This window comes from Phodopus roborovskii, unplaced genomic scaffold (genome assembly GCF_943737965.1).
Source record: "Phodopus roborovskii unplaced genomic scaffold, PHOROB, whole genome shotgun sequence".
In the NCBI taxonomy this organism is placed as follows: Eukaryota; Metazoa; Chordata; class Mammalia; order Rodentia; family Cricetidae; genus Phodopus; species Phodopus roborovskii.
In genome coordinates, this window is record NW_026126625.1 from 8,231,960 (window position 1) to 8,254,509 (window position 22,550).

The 22,550-nt window shown below is 40.2% G+C and overlaps 1 protein-coding gene across 1 annotated transcript in view; it reads left to right on the top strand.

Moving 5' to 3' along the window:
* Window positions 1-22,550, top strand: part of Adamtsl3 (ADAMTS like 3) — a 299,460-nt gene that overhangs the window by 270,276 nt on the left and 6,634 nt on the right. Inside the window, exons 24-28 of the mRNA XM_051206607.1 lie at window positions 12,394-12,576; window positions 13,135-13,251; window positions 17,606-17,789; window positions 19,059-19,263; window positions 22,396-22,484. Coding sequence (XP_051062564.1) covers window positions 12,394-12,576; window positions 13,135-13,251; window positions 17,606-17,789; window positions 19,059-19,263; window positions 22,396-22,484 — 778 coding nt within the window. The remainder of the gene's footprint in view (window positions 1-12,393; window positions 12,577-13,134; window positions 13,252-17,605; window positions 17,790-19,058; window positions 19,264-22,395; window positions 22,485-22,550) is intronic.

Sequence of the window (22,550 nt, forward strand, 5' to 3'; positions counted from 1 at the left end):
AACCATACCTTTCCCAACCATTCCCTATTCCTGTCTAAAAGATAAACCCGAGTGTAAGCATCACCCAATCCCAAATAACTAAAACCAACCCAAAGACGATGACTATTATCCCAAAATTCCAAGGGTAGGGAAAGGGGGCGTCGTCATATTAAGAATACTTCCTGCTGAAATGGGACGATGATTGCTCCAATGGATCCTGTAGGAAGAAAATTTTTAGCAGCCAAATTTCTCAACAGAACTGGCTGTGACATATGTAGCTAGTCACTGTGTGGCAGAAAATTCTTGACTGTAGTTCTATTTGAAACTCTGGCCAGGGTGTAATAAAAAGGTGCACCATTACAGCTAGCTAGTCATGAGTTGTCTCGAGCAAAACAGTCTCAAACCGGTTTTAGGGTGATGTTTGTAGTTCAGATGCATCAGGTTGAGTCAAGTGGAAACGATGGTGTGGGGCCCCATCTTCTTTCCGGAGAGTTCAAAGACTGCTGTTAGGAATTGTTATTTTTCCTTGTGGAAAAGTTACACATCAATATTAAAGTAAAATTTTTAAGTTTTAAGGTATGCATTAGGGAAAGACAACAATAAGCATTAAAAGTATGTGAGAAAATTAGGATTTCAGAGAGAAAATTGCATATAAGATATGAGTCCCCAGATTTTGTTTTCTTCTGCCTTACACCAATTGGCTTCTTGATTTAAGGCAGAAACCATGAATTTAATCTTAACAACATGCTTGAATTTAGAGAAGGCAAGCCAAATCCAACTCCAAAGCCAGCATTGGTTTACAAAACTTGGGACTTCAGGAATACTAGATAGTAGAGAGAAATAGATTTCTATATAGAAATAGTTTACTACAATTAAATATTTTTTTTTTACCATATATCAGATTCTGCTTCCTTAAGTGATTGTTTCTGAAGAGCTGTCTTCTCTTCTGTAGGCACCTACATGTTCAGTGTCTTTTGGCTGTTTGATGATAGGTTTTCTCTGTTTTCCTGTAAAAACAAGAACAGAACACTTCCCCTATCTTTGAGAGGCCTCTGCACACCTCATAGGACCTAATTTGTTGGATGACTTGTCATTTCTCTTCATTAAGATGTTTCTCTTGTTCAACTCGAATCTTGATTAACTTAGATGGTATCCATAGTTTTTCTTCTCCTGTAGATACAAATGCAAAACCCCTACCCCAACGTAACACATATCCTGCTTTCCATCCTTGAAGTACTCTGGCTGATTTAGTTCAGAAGTTTTTTCTATTGTCCAGTGTCTTTCTGCAGCTGTTTTTCCTTTTTCATCAGCATTAAGAAAGTTTAATGTTAATAAAGCATTATGTAATCTGTGTTTGGGTGTTTTGGTTCTTCCTGCCTGTTTATGGAGCATTTCTTTTAAAGTACGATTGGATCTCTCAACCACTGCTTGTCCTGTAGGATTGTGTGGTATACCAGTTATGTGCTTTATCTTGTAATACTCAAAAAAACTGTTTCAATTTGCTGGAGACATATGCTGGAGCATTGTCAGTTTTTATTTGTGCAGGTATGCCCATAATGGCCATTACCTCTAAAAGGTGTGTTATAACAGAATCAGCCTTTTCAGAGCTCAGAGAAGTCGCCCATTGAAACCCTGAAAATGTATCTATAGTGTGATGTACATATTTTAATTTTCCAAATTCTGCAAAATGAAACGCATCCATTTGCCATATTTCATTCCTATTTATACCTTTAGGGTTACTGCCTGGTGGTAAAGGAGTTTGGTTATAGAATGAGCAAGTAGGACATTTCCTTATTACTTCCTTGGCTTGTTCCCAAGTGATAGAAAAATCCTTTCTTAAACCTTTGCTGTTCACGTGGTGTTTCTTATGAAACTCTGAGGCTTCTAGCACACTTCCTATCAATAAGCGATCAATTTCATCATTGCCTTGTGCTAGAGGACCTGGCAGACCCGTATGGGATCTGATGTGTGTTATATATATAGGATGAGTCCTCTTTCTGATAGTATCTTGTAACTGTATAAACAATGAAGTTAATTCTGTATTGTCAGGAATAAATTCTGCAGTCTCAATGTGTAAAACGACTCTCTCTGCGTATTGAGAGTCAGTAACTATATTGAGGGGGTTCTTTAAAATCCATAAGTATCATGAGAATGGCATACAATTCTGCCTTTTGTACAGAATTGTAAGGGCTTTGAACCACTTTGCTAATTTTTCCTGGTTTATATCCTGCCTTACCTGATTTGTTTGCATCAGTGTAGAATGTATGAACTCCAGAAATAGGTGTTTTTCTTACAATGCGTGGAAGAATCCAAATCGTTTTCTTTATGAATTTGATTCTCTCAGTTTTGGGATAGTTGTTGCTAATTGTTCCCAAAAAGTTACTGCAAGCTCTCTGCCAATATTCGTTATCTTTCCATATGGAAGAAATTTCCGCATTAGTTAAAGGTACTATAATTTCTGCTGGGTCCCTTCCTATTAGCTGACGAAGTCTTAATTTACCTTTTATAATCAAGTCAGATATCTTTTCTATATATGTTTTTAGTTTTTTATTCTGTTTATGTGGTAGGAATATCCATTCTAATATGATATCTTCTCTCTGCATCAAAATCCCTGAAGGATATTCTCTAGATGGTAATATAACCAGAATACAGTCTAGGTTTGGATCCACACGGTCCACATGTGCTTCTAGTATCCTCTTTTCTACCCATTCTAATTCCTTCTCAGCTTCAGCTGATAGTATTCGTGGACTATTCAAGTCCTTATCTCCTTTTAGGGCCATTTTCAAGTTTTTCAAATCATGCCCTTCTACTCCAATTATGGTTTGCAGTTGAGAAATCTCTCCTAGTAATTTTTGAAGATCATTAAGAGTCTGGTAGCGATCTCTTCTGATCTGTACTTTTTGTGGTCTAATTTTCTGTAGACCTATTTTATATCCTAAGTAGTAGATAGACTCTCCTTTTTGTATTTTTTCAGGTGCAATTTGTAATCCCCAGCGAGGTAAAACTTCCTTTACTTTCTCAAACATTTTTTCTAAAATTTCTCCTTTAGAGTCAGCTAACAATATATCATCCATGTAATGAGAGATTATGGATTGTGGAAACTGTTTACGAATTATTTCTAACGGTTTTTGTACGAAATATTGGCACAGGGTGGGGCTATTTAGCATTCCCTGTGGCAAAACCTTCCATTGATATCTCTTCACCGGTTGAGAATTATTATAATTTGGTACTGTGAAGGCAAATTTCTCTTTGTCTTGTTCTTGTAAAGGTATAGTGAAGAAGCAATCCTTTAAATCAATAACTATAATAGGCCATTCTTTGGGTATCAAAGAAGGCAAGGGCATTCCAGGCTGTAGAGAGCCCATTGGCTGGATAACTTTATTGATGGCTCTCAGGTCTGTAAGCATTCTCCATTTACAAGATTTCTTTTTGATCACAAATACAGGAGAATTCCAAGGGCTGGTTGATTCCTCAATATGTCCAGCATTTAGCTGTTCCTGAACCAGGCTTTCTAAAGCTTCTAACTTCTCAGAGGTCATAGGCCATTGTCCTACCCAGACAGGTTCCTCTGTTAGCCATTTTAAAGGTAGGGCTTTTGGTTCCTCTGTTTGTTCAGCATTTGTATTTTGTTTTTGTACTGCCTGGATATTTGGTCTCTGTCTTGTATAGTACTTAACAGTATTCTTTCCACAATCATGAGGTCGTCTATGGTTCCTATCTAATACTGGAGGAATGTTAATCTGTGTATTCCATTGCTGTAATAGATCACGACCCCATAAATTTATCACTACATCAGCCACATATGGTCTCAACCTCCCTCTCTGTCCTTCTGGTCCTATACATTCAATCCATCTCGTGCTTTGTTTTACCTGAGACAGGGTTCCAATCCCTAAGAATTGAACATTTACCTCATGCAGGGGCCATCTTTGAGGCCAAGATTTATTAGATATGATAGTTACATCAGCTCCTGTGTCCAGGAGACCCTCAAACAGTCTATTATTCATCTTAACTATCAATCTAGGCCTATGACTATTTATAGCAGTTTGCCAAAATATACGTTTTTCATTTCCTTCTGTCATGTTTGATTCAACTTCCGTCACGAGTTTGTCATCCAGAGCAGTATGAGTTTTTATAATAGGCACAGAATTTTCTAATTGTCCTGTGGGAGATTGTCTTCCACTGTGACTGGGAATGTTTGAACCACCTGTTACGTGGGGGCCTTCGAGAGGCCCCCCAAGGAGTTTCCCGATGGTAAAGGGTTTCCTTGCTTGTCTCTGGTCGATCTACACTCATTCGTCCAGTGTCTGCCTTTGCCACACCTTCTACATAACCCAGGAGGCTGAGGCCTTCTGTTTGATTCATTCCTGGGGGTGTTATTTCTAGGGAAGCTTTGCCTACAATTTCTTTTTAGATGTCCTATCTTACCACAGTTATAACATCTGACATGTTGATATCTCTTCAAACCTTTGGGGATGGCTTCTCCTACCCAAGCTTCTAAGTCACCATAGTAAGGAACTCTGTTATCTTGATTAGATATGGCTTGTCCTATCCATGCTTCAGTCTTATTGTCATTATACTCAATGTTGCCTGTATATAGGACCCATTCATCCAAGGGTGCTGATCGCATTTTTAAAGGCCAAAGCACCTGTTTGCATTGAGGATTCACATTCGCATAAGCTAAAGATTCTATGAGTATTCGCCTAGCATCTATGTCTGCTATCTCTAATTGTACTGCCCTAGATAATCTTTCTAGAAAGATACTAAAACGTTCTCTAGGTCCTTGCTTTATCTTGGTATAGTGTTCTATCCTCTCTCCTAATTCATGAACCTTATCCCAAGCATTCAAAGCTGCTGTATGTACTGCATAGAGACAAGATGTGTTCATCATAGGCAGCTTGGGTTTCTGGGTCAGCATAGAGACCCTCACCAAGAATTTTATCTTGGGGAGCTTTATAACCTTTCTTTAAGCCCTGAAGTTCAGGAGCTTTTGCTTCCTCTCTCCATAAAGCCCTCCATTCTAGTTGAGAGGAGCTTTCAAGGACAGCTGATATTAATTGATCCCAATCCTTAGGGGTTACCTTGTTATTCCATGCCCATGATTCTACTAATTGCTTCACATAAGGTGAGTGCATGCCATAAGAGACTACTGCTTCCTTTATACCTTTTAAATCTTTCATACGTATTGGTTCCCACTGATATGCAACGACACCTTTTGGATGTTTCTTCATTGCTGGCTTTTCATGAATAGATACAGGGAAAGCTCCCCTGACCCTAAATGGTGTGGAAATTTTTAAATCTTTTTCATGCCCTGTTACCTGTAGTTCTTCTTCTGATGTATCAGACTGAAGGTCTTCTAAAGCCTGAAATCTATTCACCATTGTTTCTTTGAGTGTCTGAACTTCTTGAATCAAATAACTTTCTAGAGGCTTCATTGCATCAGTCAGTTTCTTACTTTCTCCAACTACAAATGATTCCATGTTTTTAATCTTATCATCCTTAGATATTATCTGAATGGCATGTAAACTGCCTTCCAGAAACAAAGTTTTATCTGCTAGCTTGCCATTATCCTCAGACATGGAAGAGATTCTGTCATCTAGTCTTTCTATCTGATGTTCCAGTTTTTTAAACTTATTAGTAGCTTCCTCCGACCAGGAGTGAGCTGTTTCTGCTAGTTTGTTAATGCATTGCATTGTTTCTGTTCTGGTTATTGAGGTATCTGACATGAAACAAATTATACCTTTCAGCTCGCCAACGCCATCTTCAATATTCTGAACCTTTCTTTCTATATTTTCTATGCTTTGAATTCTATCATTTTCAATGTTTCGAATCTTTGTTACTAAGTCTCCTATGGTTTGTACAAGTTCCTTATTGTTTGCTGTAATCTCAAACCATTTCTTTATGAATATCATGTTAATGATGAAACCCATTGCTATTACAAAATAAAAGTATATATTGGTCCAGTCATAAGTTTCTTCTGCTAAAATCCCTTCTACATATGAAGTAAAATAATTTCTAAAGTTCTGCATAGTAAAATTATCTGCCATAGTTATGGAACAATTTATCTCAGATTTTATATCAGCTTAAATTGCAAAGGATTTTACAATTACCTTAGGTGTAATTCTGCTGTCCTGGAACTTTGATGCTTTTAGTTGTATATCTCAGCTTTTGGTAGTTACGCCTGGAAGTGTGTCACCAAATAGCGCCTAGCCGCCGAGGCTTGTCTGATCCCGGTTCTGCAACCTAGAAGTGTGCCGCCAAATATTGTCCGGCAGCAGACGATCCTTCTGATTCCGGTCCCTGTAAAATAGCTCTTAACAAACTATGACAAGCAGAATTTTTGTTAAAAGGGGACTTTTGGAGTTACTTGGAACACAAGACGAAATGCGTGCAAGCCGGGCAGCGGCTCTGCGCAAATGCAAAGTCCTGTGCGGAAATGGGCAAAAAATGTTAAGCGGTAAGTACCTTCTCAGGTCTGCTTTAGCGGCAAAGATCTCCTTTGCAGTAAGGAAGAGGCAAATGTCCCAAAGCTGTGGTGAGTCCACCTGGTTAAACCCTGCCCGTTGGGGAAGGTGGGGGAGGGGGGCGGCTTCTGCCGCCTGGGGGCGAAACCCAGGTAAATCCGCTTCTGATACCAGATATCGCGGTAAATAAGGATCAGGATAAACAAATAGGCCGAATAGATGTTTATTCAGGGAGAAATAACTTACAACCTAGACAGATGAACACCAGGAAATTTAACCCGATCCTCTCCTGTCCGAGTCACGCCAGAAAGAGAGCACCTTTCCTGGCCCCCTCCGACCTCCTTCCACAGGTCACTCCACCCATGGCTCCACCCCCCAATGGGCGTGGTCAGTGCCACAGAACTATCTCCCTACAGAAAGTTTTTCTGGGTATTTTAGTCTGAGCTGGCATTCATGACCCCTTAGAGTCTGCAGAACATCTGTCTAGGCCTTCTAGCTTTTAGAGTCTCTGTTGAGAAGTCGTGTGTAATTCTTACAGGTCTGACTTTATATGCTACTTGGCTACTTTCCCTTGCAGATTTTAATATTCTTTATTTATTCTGTATACTTAAGTGTTTTGATTATGTGATTCAGGCATTTTCTTTTCTGATCCAATCTTTTTGGTATTGTTTAAGCTTCTTGTACCTTTACAGGAATGTCCTTCTTTAGATTAGGGAAATTTTCTTCAATTATTTTGTTAAATATATTTTCTGGGTTTTTTTGAGCTGGGATTCTTCTCTTTCTTTTATACCTATTTTCCTTAGGTTTGTTCCTTTTATGGTGTCCCTGATTTTCTAGATATTTTCTGTTAGGAATTTTTTAGATCTAACATTTTTTTTTGACCGATGAAACTATTTCTTCTATTTTATTTTCAATGCATGAGATTCTGTCTTCCATCTCTTGAATTCTCTTGGTGGTACTTGCATCTATATATAGTTCCTATTCAATTATCCAGATCATCCATTTCCTGAATTCCCTCAGTTTGTTTTTTCTTTATTTCTTCTCTTTCTATCTACATTTCTTGAATCATTTCCTTCACCTGTTTATTTCTCTTGGCATTCTTTAAGAGATTTGGTGATTTCCTTCAATTTCTTTTGTTTGTTTTTTGTTTTTTCCTCACTTTCTTCAAGGCATTTTTCATCTCCACTTTAAGGACCTCTATTCTCATAAATTTGGTTTTAACATCATTTTCTTGTGCTTCCACTGTATTGGAATATTCAGGGCTTGCTGTAATAGGATGGTTAGGCTCTGTTGGTAACATATTCTGACTGTTGTTGATTGTGTTCTTACACTAGTGTTTAGGCATCTGGGTTTGTAGTGATTATAGACCTAGATACCAATTTCTGGATTTGTCTTTGTTGGATGGGTGCTTTCTTCTTTGATTTCTGTTTCTTTTCTGGTCTGCTGGATCCAGTGGCCTGTGATTGAGTAGATAGTCTCTGTCTGCACTGAGGACTGGACTTCTGATGGCCTGGATGGTCAGTCACTGGTCAGCAGAAGGTTGCTGCCCAAGTGTGGGGCTGAAGTTCTCTCTCTCTCTCTCTCTTTCTTCTCTCTCTCTCTCTCTCTCACTCTCTGTGTGTGTGTGTGTGTGTGCATGTTGCCTTTAATCTGGCTGGGTCCTCTGAGGTTCAGATGCTGGCTTGGCTTCTGGTGGGACAGGAGGCTTCTGCCTGGTTTTCAGGTAGCTGGTCTGGCCTCTGTGAATCAGGATTCTGGCCTGGCCTCTGATAGGGTAGAAGGTGGGAGGCTCCCCCAAAGGTGTGAGACAAGATCAATGGCAAGGAGAAAAGGGGAACTTGGGGTCATGCTGGACGTGGCAGGAGGGTTGCTTGGGATAGTGGCTTACCTAGTTTCCAGGAATCTGGCCTATCTTGTGGAAGGCTTCCACCAGAGATGTGGGCCAGGATATGGTGAAGAAGACAGGAGGGGCAGTTGGAGTTAGGCTGGGGGAGCGCAGATGAGGTGGGTAGTATTACCTGGGGTTCAGGATGCTAGTCTGACCTATGGAGGTAAGATGCTTCTGCCAGAGGTGTCAACCAGGATCAAGTAGCAAGGAGAGGAAGGACACTTGAGGTTATTGTTACCTTTTTAAAATAAAGAATAAAATAATTGAAAACCTATCAAAATTAAGTCATCTAGTAGGCTGATGGAAACAAGATAAATAGATTTTATAACTTCCTTTATGTGGTAGCAAAAAATAATGACTATTATATGTTTGTGTGCCTGAATGTACATATGATCTTGTTTGGTACCACAACCAAACCTTTCAACAACTATAAACTGCTTAGGAAAGAATTTATTAAGAAATGCATGAGAATTATCTGCATTCTGGTTAAGAGATGTTCTGGGTCTAATTACATAGCTCTGAGTCTCATTTTCTGTATTTAATAGCTGTGACCTTAGGAAAGCTTGATTTTCTATGTATATGTGTACAGAAGAAGCTAAAACTCTATATGCACATGTCATTAGAATGCTCTGGCTATTTAGGGCAAGCCTAGTTTTCTTAACACACTTTGATGTCTACCAATGTATTCCTTTTGTATTAGTGCTGTAACAAATTACTACAAACCTGTAGGTTGAAGACAACATTCATTTATTATGTTGCAGTTCTATGGGTCAGTCAGTAGAGTGTGACTGAGCTGGCTGCTCTATCTAGAGGATCAAAGGTCAGATGAATGTGTTGTTGAGGGCAAATTCCTGTCTGGAAACTCTGGGATACATCTTGTTCCTGTTGTTGGTAGAATTCAGTTCCTACTCATTGCAGGACTCAAGGGACAACTTGCTTGTTACTGTCAGCTAGAGGTAACGCCCAGATTTTTGAGGATACTTGCGTTCCTTGCCTCATGGATCCCTTCATTTCGAAATCATCAATGAAAGACTATGTCTCTCACACATGTTCTTCATCCTTGTTACTCCTACTCCATCCTATTTTACATCTCTAACCACTCCTGCTCTACTTTTCTAATCTTCAGGACTAACAGCATCCAGATAATCATCCTATTTTAAGGTCGCCTGACTTGTTAACTTAGTCAAATCTGCAAAGCCCCTTGACACCAGTACTTATATTAGTTATTTGATGCAATAAGCAGAGGATGGAAATCTTGAGGTAACACCTTTGGAAATCCCCCAGTCACAACACAGATCATACAAAGCCACAGGATTAAAGATGAAATCCCCAAGAGCCACCAACTCAGACTCAGACTCAGGTTTTGAAGCCTTCAAATATTACATCAAACACAATAGCATTCCTGTTCTTATTTCACATTCCTTTTGCACTTAAGGCTGCTGGAATCCAATGTGATGTCCAAAGTTAACAAAGTAATAGATAAAAATGAGAGCAGCACCTTCCTTCCCACCCAAAGCAGCAACTTTTCCACTCTGTTCTCACTTCTTTGAGTATGAATTGCATCTTTTTTGAAGATAGGTTTTTTTTTCTTGTTTAAATACTTCCTGACCACAGTTTCCTCTCCCAACACTCCTCCGAGCTTCCCCCATCTGCCCTCATTCCCAAGGTCTTCCTCCCAACACATACCATTTCCTTTCAGAAAAGAGCAGGCTGCCAAGAGACAACAACCAAATATGACAAAACAAGATACAGTAAGACAAGACAAAGCCCTCACTTTGAAGCTAGACAAGGTAACCCAATAGGAGGAAAAGAGTACCAAGTGCTGACAAGAGTCAGAGACACACCTGCTCCCACTTTTAGGAATCCCACAAAAATACCAAGCTAACAGCCATAACGTATACACAGGAGGCCTTGTGCAGACCCTTGCAGGCCCCATGATGCCACTTCAGTCTTTGTGAGCTCGTATGTGCCCTGATTCGTTGATTCAGTAGGCCATGTTCTCCTGATGTCCTCCATCCCCTTTGACTCCTACAATCTTTCCAACCCCTATTCTAGGGGATTCTCCTAGCTCTAAGGGGAGGGACCCCATGGAGACTTCAATTTAGACTTTTTCTTCATATAATGTTGGGCTATGGGTCTCTTCATCTACTGCCAGAGGAAGCCTCACTGATGATAACTGGAGAAGACACAGATTTATGAGTATAATATCATTAGGAATTGTTTAATTGATTTTTTTCCAGTAGTGTTTGATTCTACCGCAGGTCTCTGGTCTTTCCAGTCTCTTGTTCTTGGCTATCCAGACAGTGTATAATATGGGGCTCCCTCTCCTAATGTGGGCCTCAGGTGAAACCAGACATTAGCTGGCCATTCCTGCAAGTTTTGTGCCACCATTGCCCCAGAATGTCTTGTAGGCAGGACAGATTGTAGGTTGAGGGTTTTGTGGTTGGGTTGGTGTCCAGGTTTCTCTTGTGGTAGCCTGTCAAGCACCTTCCCATGCCAAACAATGTAGAATGTAGGGGTTAAGGTTCAATAAAGGCACCTGCTCAACCTGTCTATGTTTAATGTCCTGTATGGATGCTGTCCTTAGCAATGGAGCCCTGATGTCAGATCTTGAAGAGCAACCCTCTGTCCTAGCATCAGTCTGAGTTCTTTAGGGATCTCTGTGGGAACCTCCTTGGCCAACAACTCAACCAAATTCAATCCAGTTCCATCACTGAAATCATTGCCTGGATACAAAAGATGGTCAGTTCAGACTCCATATCCTCCATTATTAGGAGTCCTCCTACACTCTTTCTTTAAAAAGTAAAGCAAAACCAAACAAAAACAAAAACCTTGGGTTTGGTGCAACACTTCATCACAAGTATCATTCTGTAGTTTCTGAATATACACATGACATTTCTAAGTAAGTTGGATCTTTCTAAAGTCACACAACAAATGCCCCAAGAGACTTGAATGGCAAGCTTGGTATAGTGGATGGAATAAAAGTGCTGAATTCCCAAGGCTTAGCAGAGTCCTCAGCTGTAAGGTGGAGCCCACAATGACCACCTCCTAGGAAGGTGGAGTGACTGAGAATCTGAAAGTGCCCTCAGGCTCTGGGCTAATCCTTCTGCCTGCTACAAGGTACTTTACACCTATCATTATAATAGTGGTGAGGTGCTTTCTTCAGAAAGCCATTCCATGTTTTCTCCCACAAGAGCACTTTAGATAGAGAAGACATTCCTCAAACCAGCTACCTAGTTCAGTCCCAGGCACCACTGAGGCACCCTTAACTCATAAAAACCAAGTGAAATTGTTCTGAATTTCAATAGCCCAGCAAGATACTAATACTTATTTAGATGTGAATGAAAACATTTGTCCAGCTTTTTTTGTCCTCCCCTGTACACAGGCTCCTCCTGTGAATGAATAGTCCTCAAAGCTTCTGCCTCACTGACCCAGACTAAAACTTAGCACTTCCTTTTTTCTCTAAAAGTGTACTTTTATTGAATTATGAAGAAAATTAATAAAGATAATCTATTTCTCAGATTAAATATAGATGATATATATATATGTACATATATAATATATATTAGAATATGTATTTTATATTTAGTTTCTGTATGTACACATTTGTAAGTAAATTGGACTTTTCTAAAGAAACACAGCAACTAGACAGACAACTAAAAATAAATATATATTTTTTGGTTTTCCAAAGTCTTTTGGTAATGACTCAGTAGTAGGAATTCTTCTGCCTTCAGTTACCTCAACTTCACCAACTCCATTTTTAAACCATTTTCCCATTGGCTTGCCCAACTTAAAAAACCTTTACATTCCCAGAGTGAAGCAATCTTCCTGAATTCTGTTCCCTAATATAATACATGAACTGATGAGGTGTCCCATGAACCAGAGCCTTTACTGTATCACAATTCCTCATACATATGTCCTAAAAACAGAATCAGCCATTTTCTATTAGCTATGACTTACCAATTTCCTGACTTGTGCTCCAAACACTAAATGGTATTGTTCTCATAGTTCTGTGGCCCTGTTCTTAAAGGAATTGCCTTTGTCATATTTGTTTTTGTTCCAAAGGTGTCCCTCAGCCTAATGTAACTTGGTTGAAGAGAGGAGGATCTCTGAGTGACAATGTTTCCTTGCTTTTCAATGGATCCCTGTTGTTGCAGAATGCTTCCCTTGAAAATGAAGGAACCTACGTTTGCACAGCCACCAATGCTCTTGGGAAAGCAGTGTCAGCCTCTGTGCTCCATGTACTGGGTGAGTGCCCAATTTTAATTGTTCCTGATGTGTCCAGTATTGTGTAAAAAGTAGCACCAGACTTGTTGGGTCTGGAGTCAAAAGTATGAATGATACAGGTGTTTCACGGTTCTCACCCCTGCCATCACTGCCTACTTAAAGTCACTTCTAACATGCTTCATACAAGTTGTTTTCTCAGAAGGTTGTGATTGTGAAGCGACTTTTCTGCTCAACATGCACTTTACTGCCCAGAATTAAGACTTCATGTTCTGCCTCTATATCTACTTAACTCTCAACCCCAATTGTATGTGAGTGCTGTATTGAGGTCTTAGTCAAGATGATTTTTCTGGTCCTATGAAACAGGTTCATGTACATACACACTCACTTATACACAGACTCAGACACACATGCACAAAGGCATACACATACCCACCTACTTCCAGACCTGTGTGAGCCAAAGCATCCAGGGACACACAGCATTCTATTAGAAAAAGTTCCTCTCTGTAGTTTCCTTCTAGAACACACAAACTGGAATGATGGTTTTTGATTGCTCAGATGGGTTACACATTGTTTCCTTAGAACGAAGAGGACTGAGCAGTAAGACTGTATTTCCTAAGGCTCAGAAAAAGTGTGTTCTCCAGGTATCCAACAGCAGAGCCAACAGCAACAACTCAACAAGAAAGACCCTGCCTCAAGGTCTGGAATTTTGACTGTTTAGAGATTTCCTTTCTGGGGGCATGCATTTTGGGGGGGGGCTGGGAGACCTTTATGATTTTTCTCTATGTAGTGTACTCTTACAAATTTACTCAGGTTTTTTTCTTGACCCTCAGACTTTGGTAGTTCAATATAATCCTTTCACAATGGGACAGTTTTTGAAATGAGGCAGCTCACAGAGCTCATATCCCTTAAACACATTATTATTTGTGATGGTGTAGATATTGTTTTTCCAATTTCAAAACTACCATCACTTGACCAGCATGAGGAAGTTCTCCAGAGTTGTGGCCTCAGTCCTCTCATTTTCTATTCACACACAAATTTCCCATACATACCAATTTGTTTGCATTGGTATATGATCAAAAGAACCTATACCAGGTGTTCCAGGCATGTAATGCTCTTCTGAAGGTCACGGGGAGTAAGGTAGAGGTAGAAAATCAGAAAGAACAATCAGGAAAACTGGTAATGATATCAGCTCCTTGTTGTCACTCAAAATTAGGTTGTGATGGCCAAAGGACAAACCAAAACTACTGTCAGATCATATGTTTTATTTTATGGAATAGTTAGAGCAATGAGGTCATTTTGGGATTTGAAATTCTGAGGAATTCCTCACAGCTATACAATGTATTGTATAGACTATCATCCTTTATGTAGGGGGTACATACATGTAGAAGGTATAGTTTCTAAGACCCTTACTTCCTGAGATTCAAGGGAAAGGACAGGAGAGGTATATGGTGATAAGCTGTTCATCAACTCTGCACCATGTGTTACTGATGACACTACTTAATTCATTTAGATGTAATGCTACCACCATTACACAGTCAGTTATTTATTCATTTGACATTGAGTGACAAGTGCTAAGTACTTGCTTCTCCTAGCACTGCAGCCCTATCGTCTTAGTCATAGAAAGGCTTACAATCTAAGAAGGAAACAGGCATGAGAAGAGTTCTTCTAAGGCAGTGTAGTGACTACCATGAGAAAAACATGGCTAAAGTGAAAAGACATTGCTAAAGAATATCCCCAACCTCTTTTCTGGAAATGTCAACTAGGTCTTCATGTATGTCATGACATTTGTTCCAGGAAGAAAGAAGGACCTACCAATGAGAGAAACTAGAATGTAAGACAATATTTAGATGTTGTGTTGCCATAGGTACAAAGACAATTAGAACCCCTGCAACGAATAAAACTGCAGGCATTCATGAGGTCAATGCCACTGCAAGGACAAGACTTTGCTGTAGATAACACTTGGCTAATTGGAACTATTTACATCATTTTAGTACCTTGTACCCAGATTCAGAAATTAGCTATGCAGAAATGTATAATCATACTTAAAAGGGCATACTGCAATTATGCCAGCCTTTTGGTGATGAATTTGGCTATCATTTTATAGAGAATCATTTGTTAACCAATGTTGCTTCAATGACTTATATATGGCATAGCCTGTTCTTTTGTTGACTAGGACAGCAAATATGGATTTGACCTTCCAGTAGGAAAGATGAACAAGAAATAAGTAAACAAATAAATATGTGTCTATTTCTCTGTAGTTCAGCACTAGGATGAAGTGATCAGAGCAATGGGGTTTATAATGTTTGGTAGTAGCTGCTCTGGGGAAAATAGTCAGGACAGACCTCCTGGGGAGAAGATACGGTAGCCTAGACCTAAAGGATGAGCTGGAGCCCTCTGTGCAACAGGGTGAGGAAGGGGTATTTTCAGAGGGGGATTAGTTAGCACAAACTACACATTGAAGGTAGCCTGATGTATACCCCAGGAACAAAGAGAGTGTGCATGCAATGAGGGTACAGAAGGAAAAGGAAGTTGCTAAGAACCAACCATCCAGGGTCAAGTTAAAATATAAAGAGTTACCAAGGAGTTTTATATGGGAGTATCAATCTATGATCTACTTTTCAAATGCAACTGGAAAAATATTGGAAGAGCCTATTTCCTCATTCTAATGATTTCTCAACTGAGTGATTTTGGCCTGTCTGTAGCAGAACTTATTTCTGATGAAGAACTGTATGAAAAACATAAGGAACTCCTTCAAGTTAACATTGGCCACCACTCCCTGACTACAAAACAGTATACAAAAGCCCCTGATGGACTCTTCATAAAAAGTAACATACAAGTGTGTTGTGTAACACTGTTCCTGGGAAGACCTGAACAAATATATGCTCACCACAGATAGGGAACTGACAAGAGACCCAAGTAAGGACATCAACAAAGTGCAACTTGGTAAACCAACGAGTTAACTTATGGGAATATGGGCAAGGGCTACTTGCAGGAGTAGGAATGACTCAAAGGGAGCTGCAACACTGAAAGTCTTCCACACCCTGCTAATATGGTGTCTATGACAGCTGGAACCATGGAGCTCACTGCAGGACTTTCAGGCTGCCCAACAGGTCTGAGTGTTGCTTCAAGTAGCCTGACTTGTAAATATCCTCAGCAGCCCTTATTGCTCATATTGCATCAGGGAAGAAGGAGTCTTGTGCTCCTGGGTCTCACTGAGCCTTAGGGGAAATTGCTGCATACAAAGGAGGCAATGGGGAAATGCAGATCAAAACAAGATATAAGTTCATGCCTACTGGAATAGTTGAAAACAAAAACACAAACTAAATTCCAGCAAGCAATAGTTCAACTAAAGTGTCTATATGATGGTGAGCTATGATTACACTGGAAGACTGTTTGACACTTTGCAGTTAAACACACACCCATTCTTGACCCAGACATTCCACTCATAAGTGTTCATTCAAACACAGTGAAAACATGCTCACAAAAAAGGTTTGAGCTCTCATCCTAGCTGTTGACAGCAGAATGAAAGACTACAGTGTATTCAGAAATGGTGGATTATTTGGCAGTAAAAGAAGATAACACTATTGATACTCCAATTGATATGAGTGAATCCCCAAACATAGTATACCAAGCAAAGGAAGCTAAATACAGAAGCCCAGGAAGAAGTGTAGCCAAGATATAATGATAGTTTAAAAAAAACAAAACAACATATGGTCACCTGGTAGGGGAAAGGTTCTGATTGGAAAATGGCAAAATGAAAGCTTTAGGGGGTGTTAAAAATATTCTTCGCTTTGCTGTGGGTTGTAGATAAACGAGTTTAGACCATCATGGAGCTAATAAAATTGAGATCTGAGCATTTTCTTGTACATAAATTATACTTTAATAAGTGCCCAATCTTTTTAAAGAAGGCACATGCACCCTGCCTTGCACTGAGGCCTGAAGTTAGACACATGTGGGTTCCAATCTCCTTGATACAAAATAGACATCAGGGAATTTACTTAGCTTCATTCAATCTATCTACCTCTGTAAAGAAAAATAAAATTAGCACCTTCATAACAGTCAATGGAAGATTAATTTCTAAAGTGTCTAACCTACTACCTGTTCACCCTAGAGAGTCTCAGTAAATGGCAACCTTGAAAAAAAGTCTGTTTTTAAATAAACTATGATTCTGAGGGTCCAACTGCAGGTATAATTTATGGTTCTACTCTGCAAATGATGCCATGTGCAATTTAAGGTAAAACTCAAAAACTCAGAATGGAAAACAATAAGTTAAAGAAACCATTCCATTCTGGGAGAGATCATGTAGACACAGCTGGTAGCTATCAATTATTCATGATTATTGCAGGGAAATTTGGCATTTTCTGTGGCCATCCACAAACCTGTCATCATTGTGTCCTACCTCATCTGTTACTGAGTGTCGGCAGGGAAGGGTAACACGAAAGCTGTGATTACTGCGGGGGGGGGGGGTTGTGCTTGGCTTCTATGTCTATAGGAAACCCCATTTTACCTTTCCAGATGTCTCCAGAGCAAATTATTTATGCAGTTGTAGGGCTGATGTGATGTTTGGGTCAAGAATTAATGGAAAAGTAAGGGTGGGACTCAAATGCATCTCACCTTACCGCTTAATCCTTGGTCCCCATTCCTTCTGCTAAATCATCTTCCATTTCTCTGCCTGATCTGTTTGTGGAAAATGGATGGCAGTAGGACATCCCCTAGAGAGGTTTTCCTCCCTGCCCTGTTGGCTGTGCTTAGAGAATCCCTCCCCTTTTCTTGGGTTTTCCTGGTAGACCTAGCTGACCTACAGTGGCCATCTCCCAGGCTGTGCTCCAAAGAGCCCTTTCTGGCTACCATTTCTGGTCATCATGGACAATAGTCTCTCAAGAGAAAGTAAACCTCACATTGTTGAATGGCTTTTTCTGTGTGTGCTATTGAAAAAGCAGGCATGTAGCTAACCACAGAACAACTCATGGTGGTCTTTGGCCCTCTTGCTTCCAGCGCATCATCCTTTCTTATTTGGGATTGTTGCTGATATTTCATTGCCTTTCTACAGAGCCTTTTTGGAAACCTGGTAACTGGACACATTGTTCTGCCACCTGTGGCTCCTTGGGAGTCCGCCTCCAGAGGCCCCACTGTGTAGTGGCCAGTGGGCAGGAAGTGAGTGAAGCCCTTTGTAGGCCTCACAGGAAGCCGCTAACTGGGTTTCAGTCTTGTAACACCCGGGATTGCCCAGCAAGGTATGTATGTCTAGTCACTTTCTTAATAGTCTACTAGCTTTTGCTGGTTTTGAAAGATATAATAGAGGCTGGAGAGATGGCTCAGTGGCTAAGAGCACTAGCTGTCTTCCATTGGACCCAGGTTCAATTCCCAAATCCCACTTAGCAGCTCACAACCATCTGTAAGTTAGTTCCAGGGAATATGACATCCTCTTCTGGCCTTTACAAGCACTACGCACACACGTGGTAAACAGACATACATGTAGGCAAAACAGCCATACACATAAAATAATATTAAAAGCTATTTTTTTACAGGCACAGTAATTTAGACTGGGTAATAGCTCAGTAGCTATACTCAGAGAAAGTGTTCATGTGAAATAAATGGTTGTCATATAGTCTAGCAGAAAATTAACCAAACAGCACAAAAATAAGTAATAAAAAATCCAGTTAACAAATGAAGAGATGCATTTGTATTTCTGAGCTCTGATCTGTGAAGCAGGCATGATTTTTAAGTCCTAATTTTCTGAAGAGAAGATGGATAGTCAGGGGCTGGAGGGATGGCTCAGGAGTTAAGAAGCATAGGTTCTTGTAGAGAACCATAGTGCCCAGCACCCATGTCCATCAGCTCACAACTGTCTATAACTCCAGCTCCAGGAGATCCAATGCCCTCTGGCTCAATGGGCACTCATAGTACACACACACACACACACACACATACAGACACACAATACACTCTAATAAAAATGATAACATTGTCTTAAATAGGAGAACCTTGCTGTTCTACAGCTCCATTTCCTATACAGATGTCTACACTGCAGGTGGTTGCCCATGCCTCAGAAGACTGTGAGAAGCAGAGTCACTGTGTTAGCCACAACAGCTGCTCTGAGGCATGTCTTTGGAAGGACTGTCAATGTTGCAGGCATTCTACCTGCCACATCTTTTAGTAACTACTATAATTTCTAAATGGAACATGTCACATAAGATTTGCCCTTGAGAAAGCATAAATCTTATGGTACGAATCCACAGGGAAATGTGTACATTAACAATTGGTGTTCAGTGACAGCTCTCTATTAAACCTTGTAGGTGGAACCCTCATTGCTACATTGGTTATTTCTACCTAGTGACACTGCTGTCCCTGAGGGGAGGGGAGGAGGAAGACTGGAAGTCACCTGTGCTGCAGCCTTGTCCTGGAGAGACATGTGACTCCACTGCTGCCACCATAGTGTTAAGATCAACAAGTGAGCCTTTTCATGACAGCCCTTGCTAAGGTCCTGTAGCTTTTATTCCTAGGTGGTTCACAAGTGTGTGGTCAGAGTGCTCTGTATCTTGTGGTGAAGGATTTCACAGTCGGCAAGTGACATGCAAACAGACAAAAGCTAATGGGACTGTACAAGTGGTGTCCCCAAGGACATGCGTTCCTAAAGACAGGCCTCTGGGGAGAAAATCGTGTTCAGTCCGTCCATGTGTTCAACAGGCCATCGACCCAGGAAACCAGGTAACCTTAGGTATTGGCAGTGTTATCTGTAATCAACTCTTTGTAACTAATGAACTTTCAAATTGGTTTAGAATATTAACTCGAAGGATTTATTCAACATTGAAATGATACCATATGTTTGTGACCATATGAAGTAATCCAGGCACAGAAAACAAAGACCATGATTCCACTTGTATGTGAATCTAATCAAGTTCATAAAAGCAGTGAAAAGAATAGTAGTTTTAAAGATCTAAGTGACTGGGGAATAAGGGTGTGACCTTAAAGAGTTCAAAGTTGTGCAAGATGAATGTGTTCTGGTGAGCCATTATGCAAAACAGTATTTATAGCTAAAAATGCTATAGTGGATACTTTAAAATTCTTAATGGGCCATGTAATTTCCCTTTTATTGAAAATACATTTTTCCCCATATAATATATTCTGGTTACGGTTTCCCCTCCCTACTATTTCTAGTTTCTCCCACCCATCTGGATCCACCCCATTCCTATCTCTCATAAAAAAAACAAACAAACAAAACTAACATATTTCTAGGGGATAATAATATAATAAATAAAATATAACAAGACAAACCAATAAGTAACACATCAGAATAGGACAAAACAAACAGAAGGAAAAGAGCCCAAGAAAGGCACAAGAAATAGATAAAGATGCAGAGACCAACCTGTTTGCACATTTAGGAATCCAATAAAAACACATCTGGAAGCCATAATATATACACAAAGGACCTGTGGGATAAAAAGAAGTATAATTAATTAAGTAAGATGGAGAAATAAAATTGTAACAAACAAACAAAAAGCTGACATGACATTAAGAGACACGGGACCTCCAAAAACGCCATTGAGTTCATTTTCTGTTGGTCATACTGCTGGGCATGGAGTTTACCCTTAGGAGTAGTTTGTTTCCCCAGTGAGAATTCCTGGGGGAAACTACATTTTCTTTTGAAAATGGTTGTCAATTGGAGATAGCTTCCAGGTTATAGATGGGGCATGTATCTACTTCTTTCGGCTCTAAGAGCCTATCTGCAGCAGATTGATGTAGGTCTTCTATTCATGCTGCCCCAATCTCTATTAGTTCACAAGTATGTCTGTACTGTTGTATTTAGAAGGCTTTGTTTCTTTGGTGTTCTCCATCCCCTCTGGTTCTTACACTCTTTCTACCTCCTCTTCCTCAGGGTTCTCTGAGCCCTGAGGGGAAGGATTTTATGGAAACATCCTGTCTAGGGCTATGTTCCAAGTTCTCTCTCTTTCTCTGCATAATGTTTGGTTGGGGGGGTTCTCCATGTTTATTCACATCTGTTATAGGAGGAAGCTTCTGGCAAATTTCAAGCTAGCCTGGGATACAAAGCCATCCAAGACTACCTAGAAAAACTCTTGTCTTTAAAAAGCAAACAAAATTATAAAGAAAAATACCTAAGAAATTTGTTTTCAATGTATAGAAACTTTTAAGGAAAAGTATAGCATATTGGGGCTGGAGAGATGGCTCAGAGGTTAAGAACACTGGCTTTTTTTCCACAGGACATAGGTTTGATTCCCCACACATTCATGATGACTCACAACCATTGGTAACTCCAGTTCTGAGTGATACAATGTCATCTTCTGGCCTCCATGAGCATCAGGCACACAAGTGGTGTGCACACAAGCAAGCAGGCAAAACCACTCATATATAAAATGAAATGTTAAAAGATAGCATATTATTAAAATGAATGAATTAAAAAGTTGAACAAATAGAGATCCCATTGTTTTGTTAAATGGGAGTACTAGCACTATAAGGACCCAGAAACTAAATTTAAACCACAACTATATGCCACTTTGCAGCCTTTTTTTTTTTTTTTTTTTTTTTTTTTTTTTGCATTAGTTTAAAAACAGATAGTTTAACAAGAGAATGCAGAACTGGAGTCTACAGGACTGCAGACAGGGTGTAAAACAGTGCAGCCTTATCACAAAACAATCTGCAGGTTCTTAAGGGGTTACTATGAACTTGAGGATGACCCAGAAGCTCCATTGCTAGGTGAGTATCCTAGAGCAGTGAAAACATGTACAAACACTTACAGATAAAGGTGATAACCTAATTACTCATAATGACCAAGCAGCAGAAACAACACAAATAACAGTAACACACTGCCAAAATGATGAATCAAGTGCCAACGTATCTGAGCTGTGGCTTGTTAGTACAAGGAGTATCATTAAAAGGAATGTGGGACTGGCACATTCTATTCCATGGCCAGGACTGGAGCGTCTCAGGACAAATAAAGGAAGCCAGACACAGGACTGCACTGTTGCGTGTGTAGTAGGTAAATCTGTCAGACAAGAGGCAGCTTTGGGGCTGCCTAGGCCTGCTAGGGGAGGAAGGACTGCTGAGGGCTCTGAGTTTCTGTGAGGGACGATGATAATGTTCCAAAATTGACTGTGGTGTGGCAAGTCTGAAAGCCATTACAATGAGTGTTTTAAATGGTTGATAATTATATGGCAGGTGAATTAAAATCCAATAAAATATAGCTATAACATAAAAAGACTGTATGAGATAAAGTAAGGGAAATCAAAGACTACACTTAGAACATACACCACAAAATTCTGACCTCACTAGAGAGCTCATTGTAACAGTAAATAAAAATGTAACAGACTTTTCCATGTGCAGTATGATTACAAGGGAAATGAGATGGGCATTACGGCTGCAAATCAAGCTTGAGTTATTCTCCTGTGGCTGGACTTGCCTTAGTGCAAGTGCCTCCATCTTTGCTCAGAGCAAAAATATCCGCAAAAAATAAAAAACACAACAAAAAGGCACGTGCGAGCGTCCACGTGCATGTGCGCACACACACACACACACACACACACACACAAACCCCAAAACAACCCCCCCCAAAAAACCTTTGACTTTACTAATTGTTTTAGATATTACTGTTTCCATACTTAAGCTTAATCAATTCAGTTTATCCCGTCCTTTCCCTTCTCCCCCTGGTGATCTGAGTTTCAAGGAATAAAGAATGGGGGGGGGGGATATGTCTGTCTGCAGAGCTATAATCGGGCCCCCTGCACTTGTCCTTCCTTGGCTGATCCCCTTGAGTAGAGTTCTCAGCACACACAGTATGCCTGAGAATACAGGATGCTTCAACACTGCACTGTGCTTCTGTTCTAGTGTCCTGGACGCTGCATGGGCCACGTCATGAGGACACACACACCCTGTGCCCACAACAGCTCCATCTCTGACTGTGAGAACGGAAGGAGGTACTGACCCCAGTCCAGTGCAGCATGCACCTCCCCCGGCACCTCCCCCCCACACCTCCCCTTGCA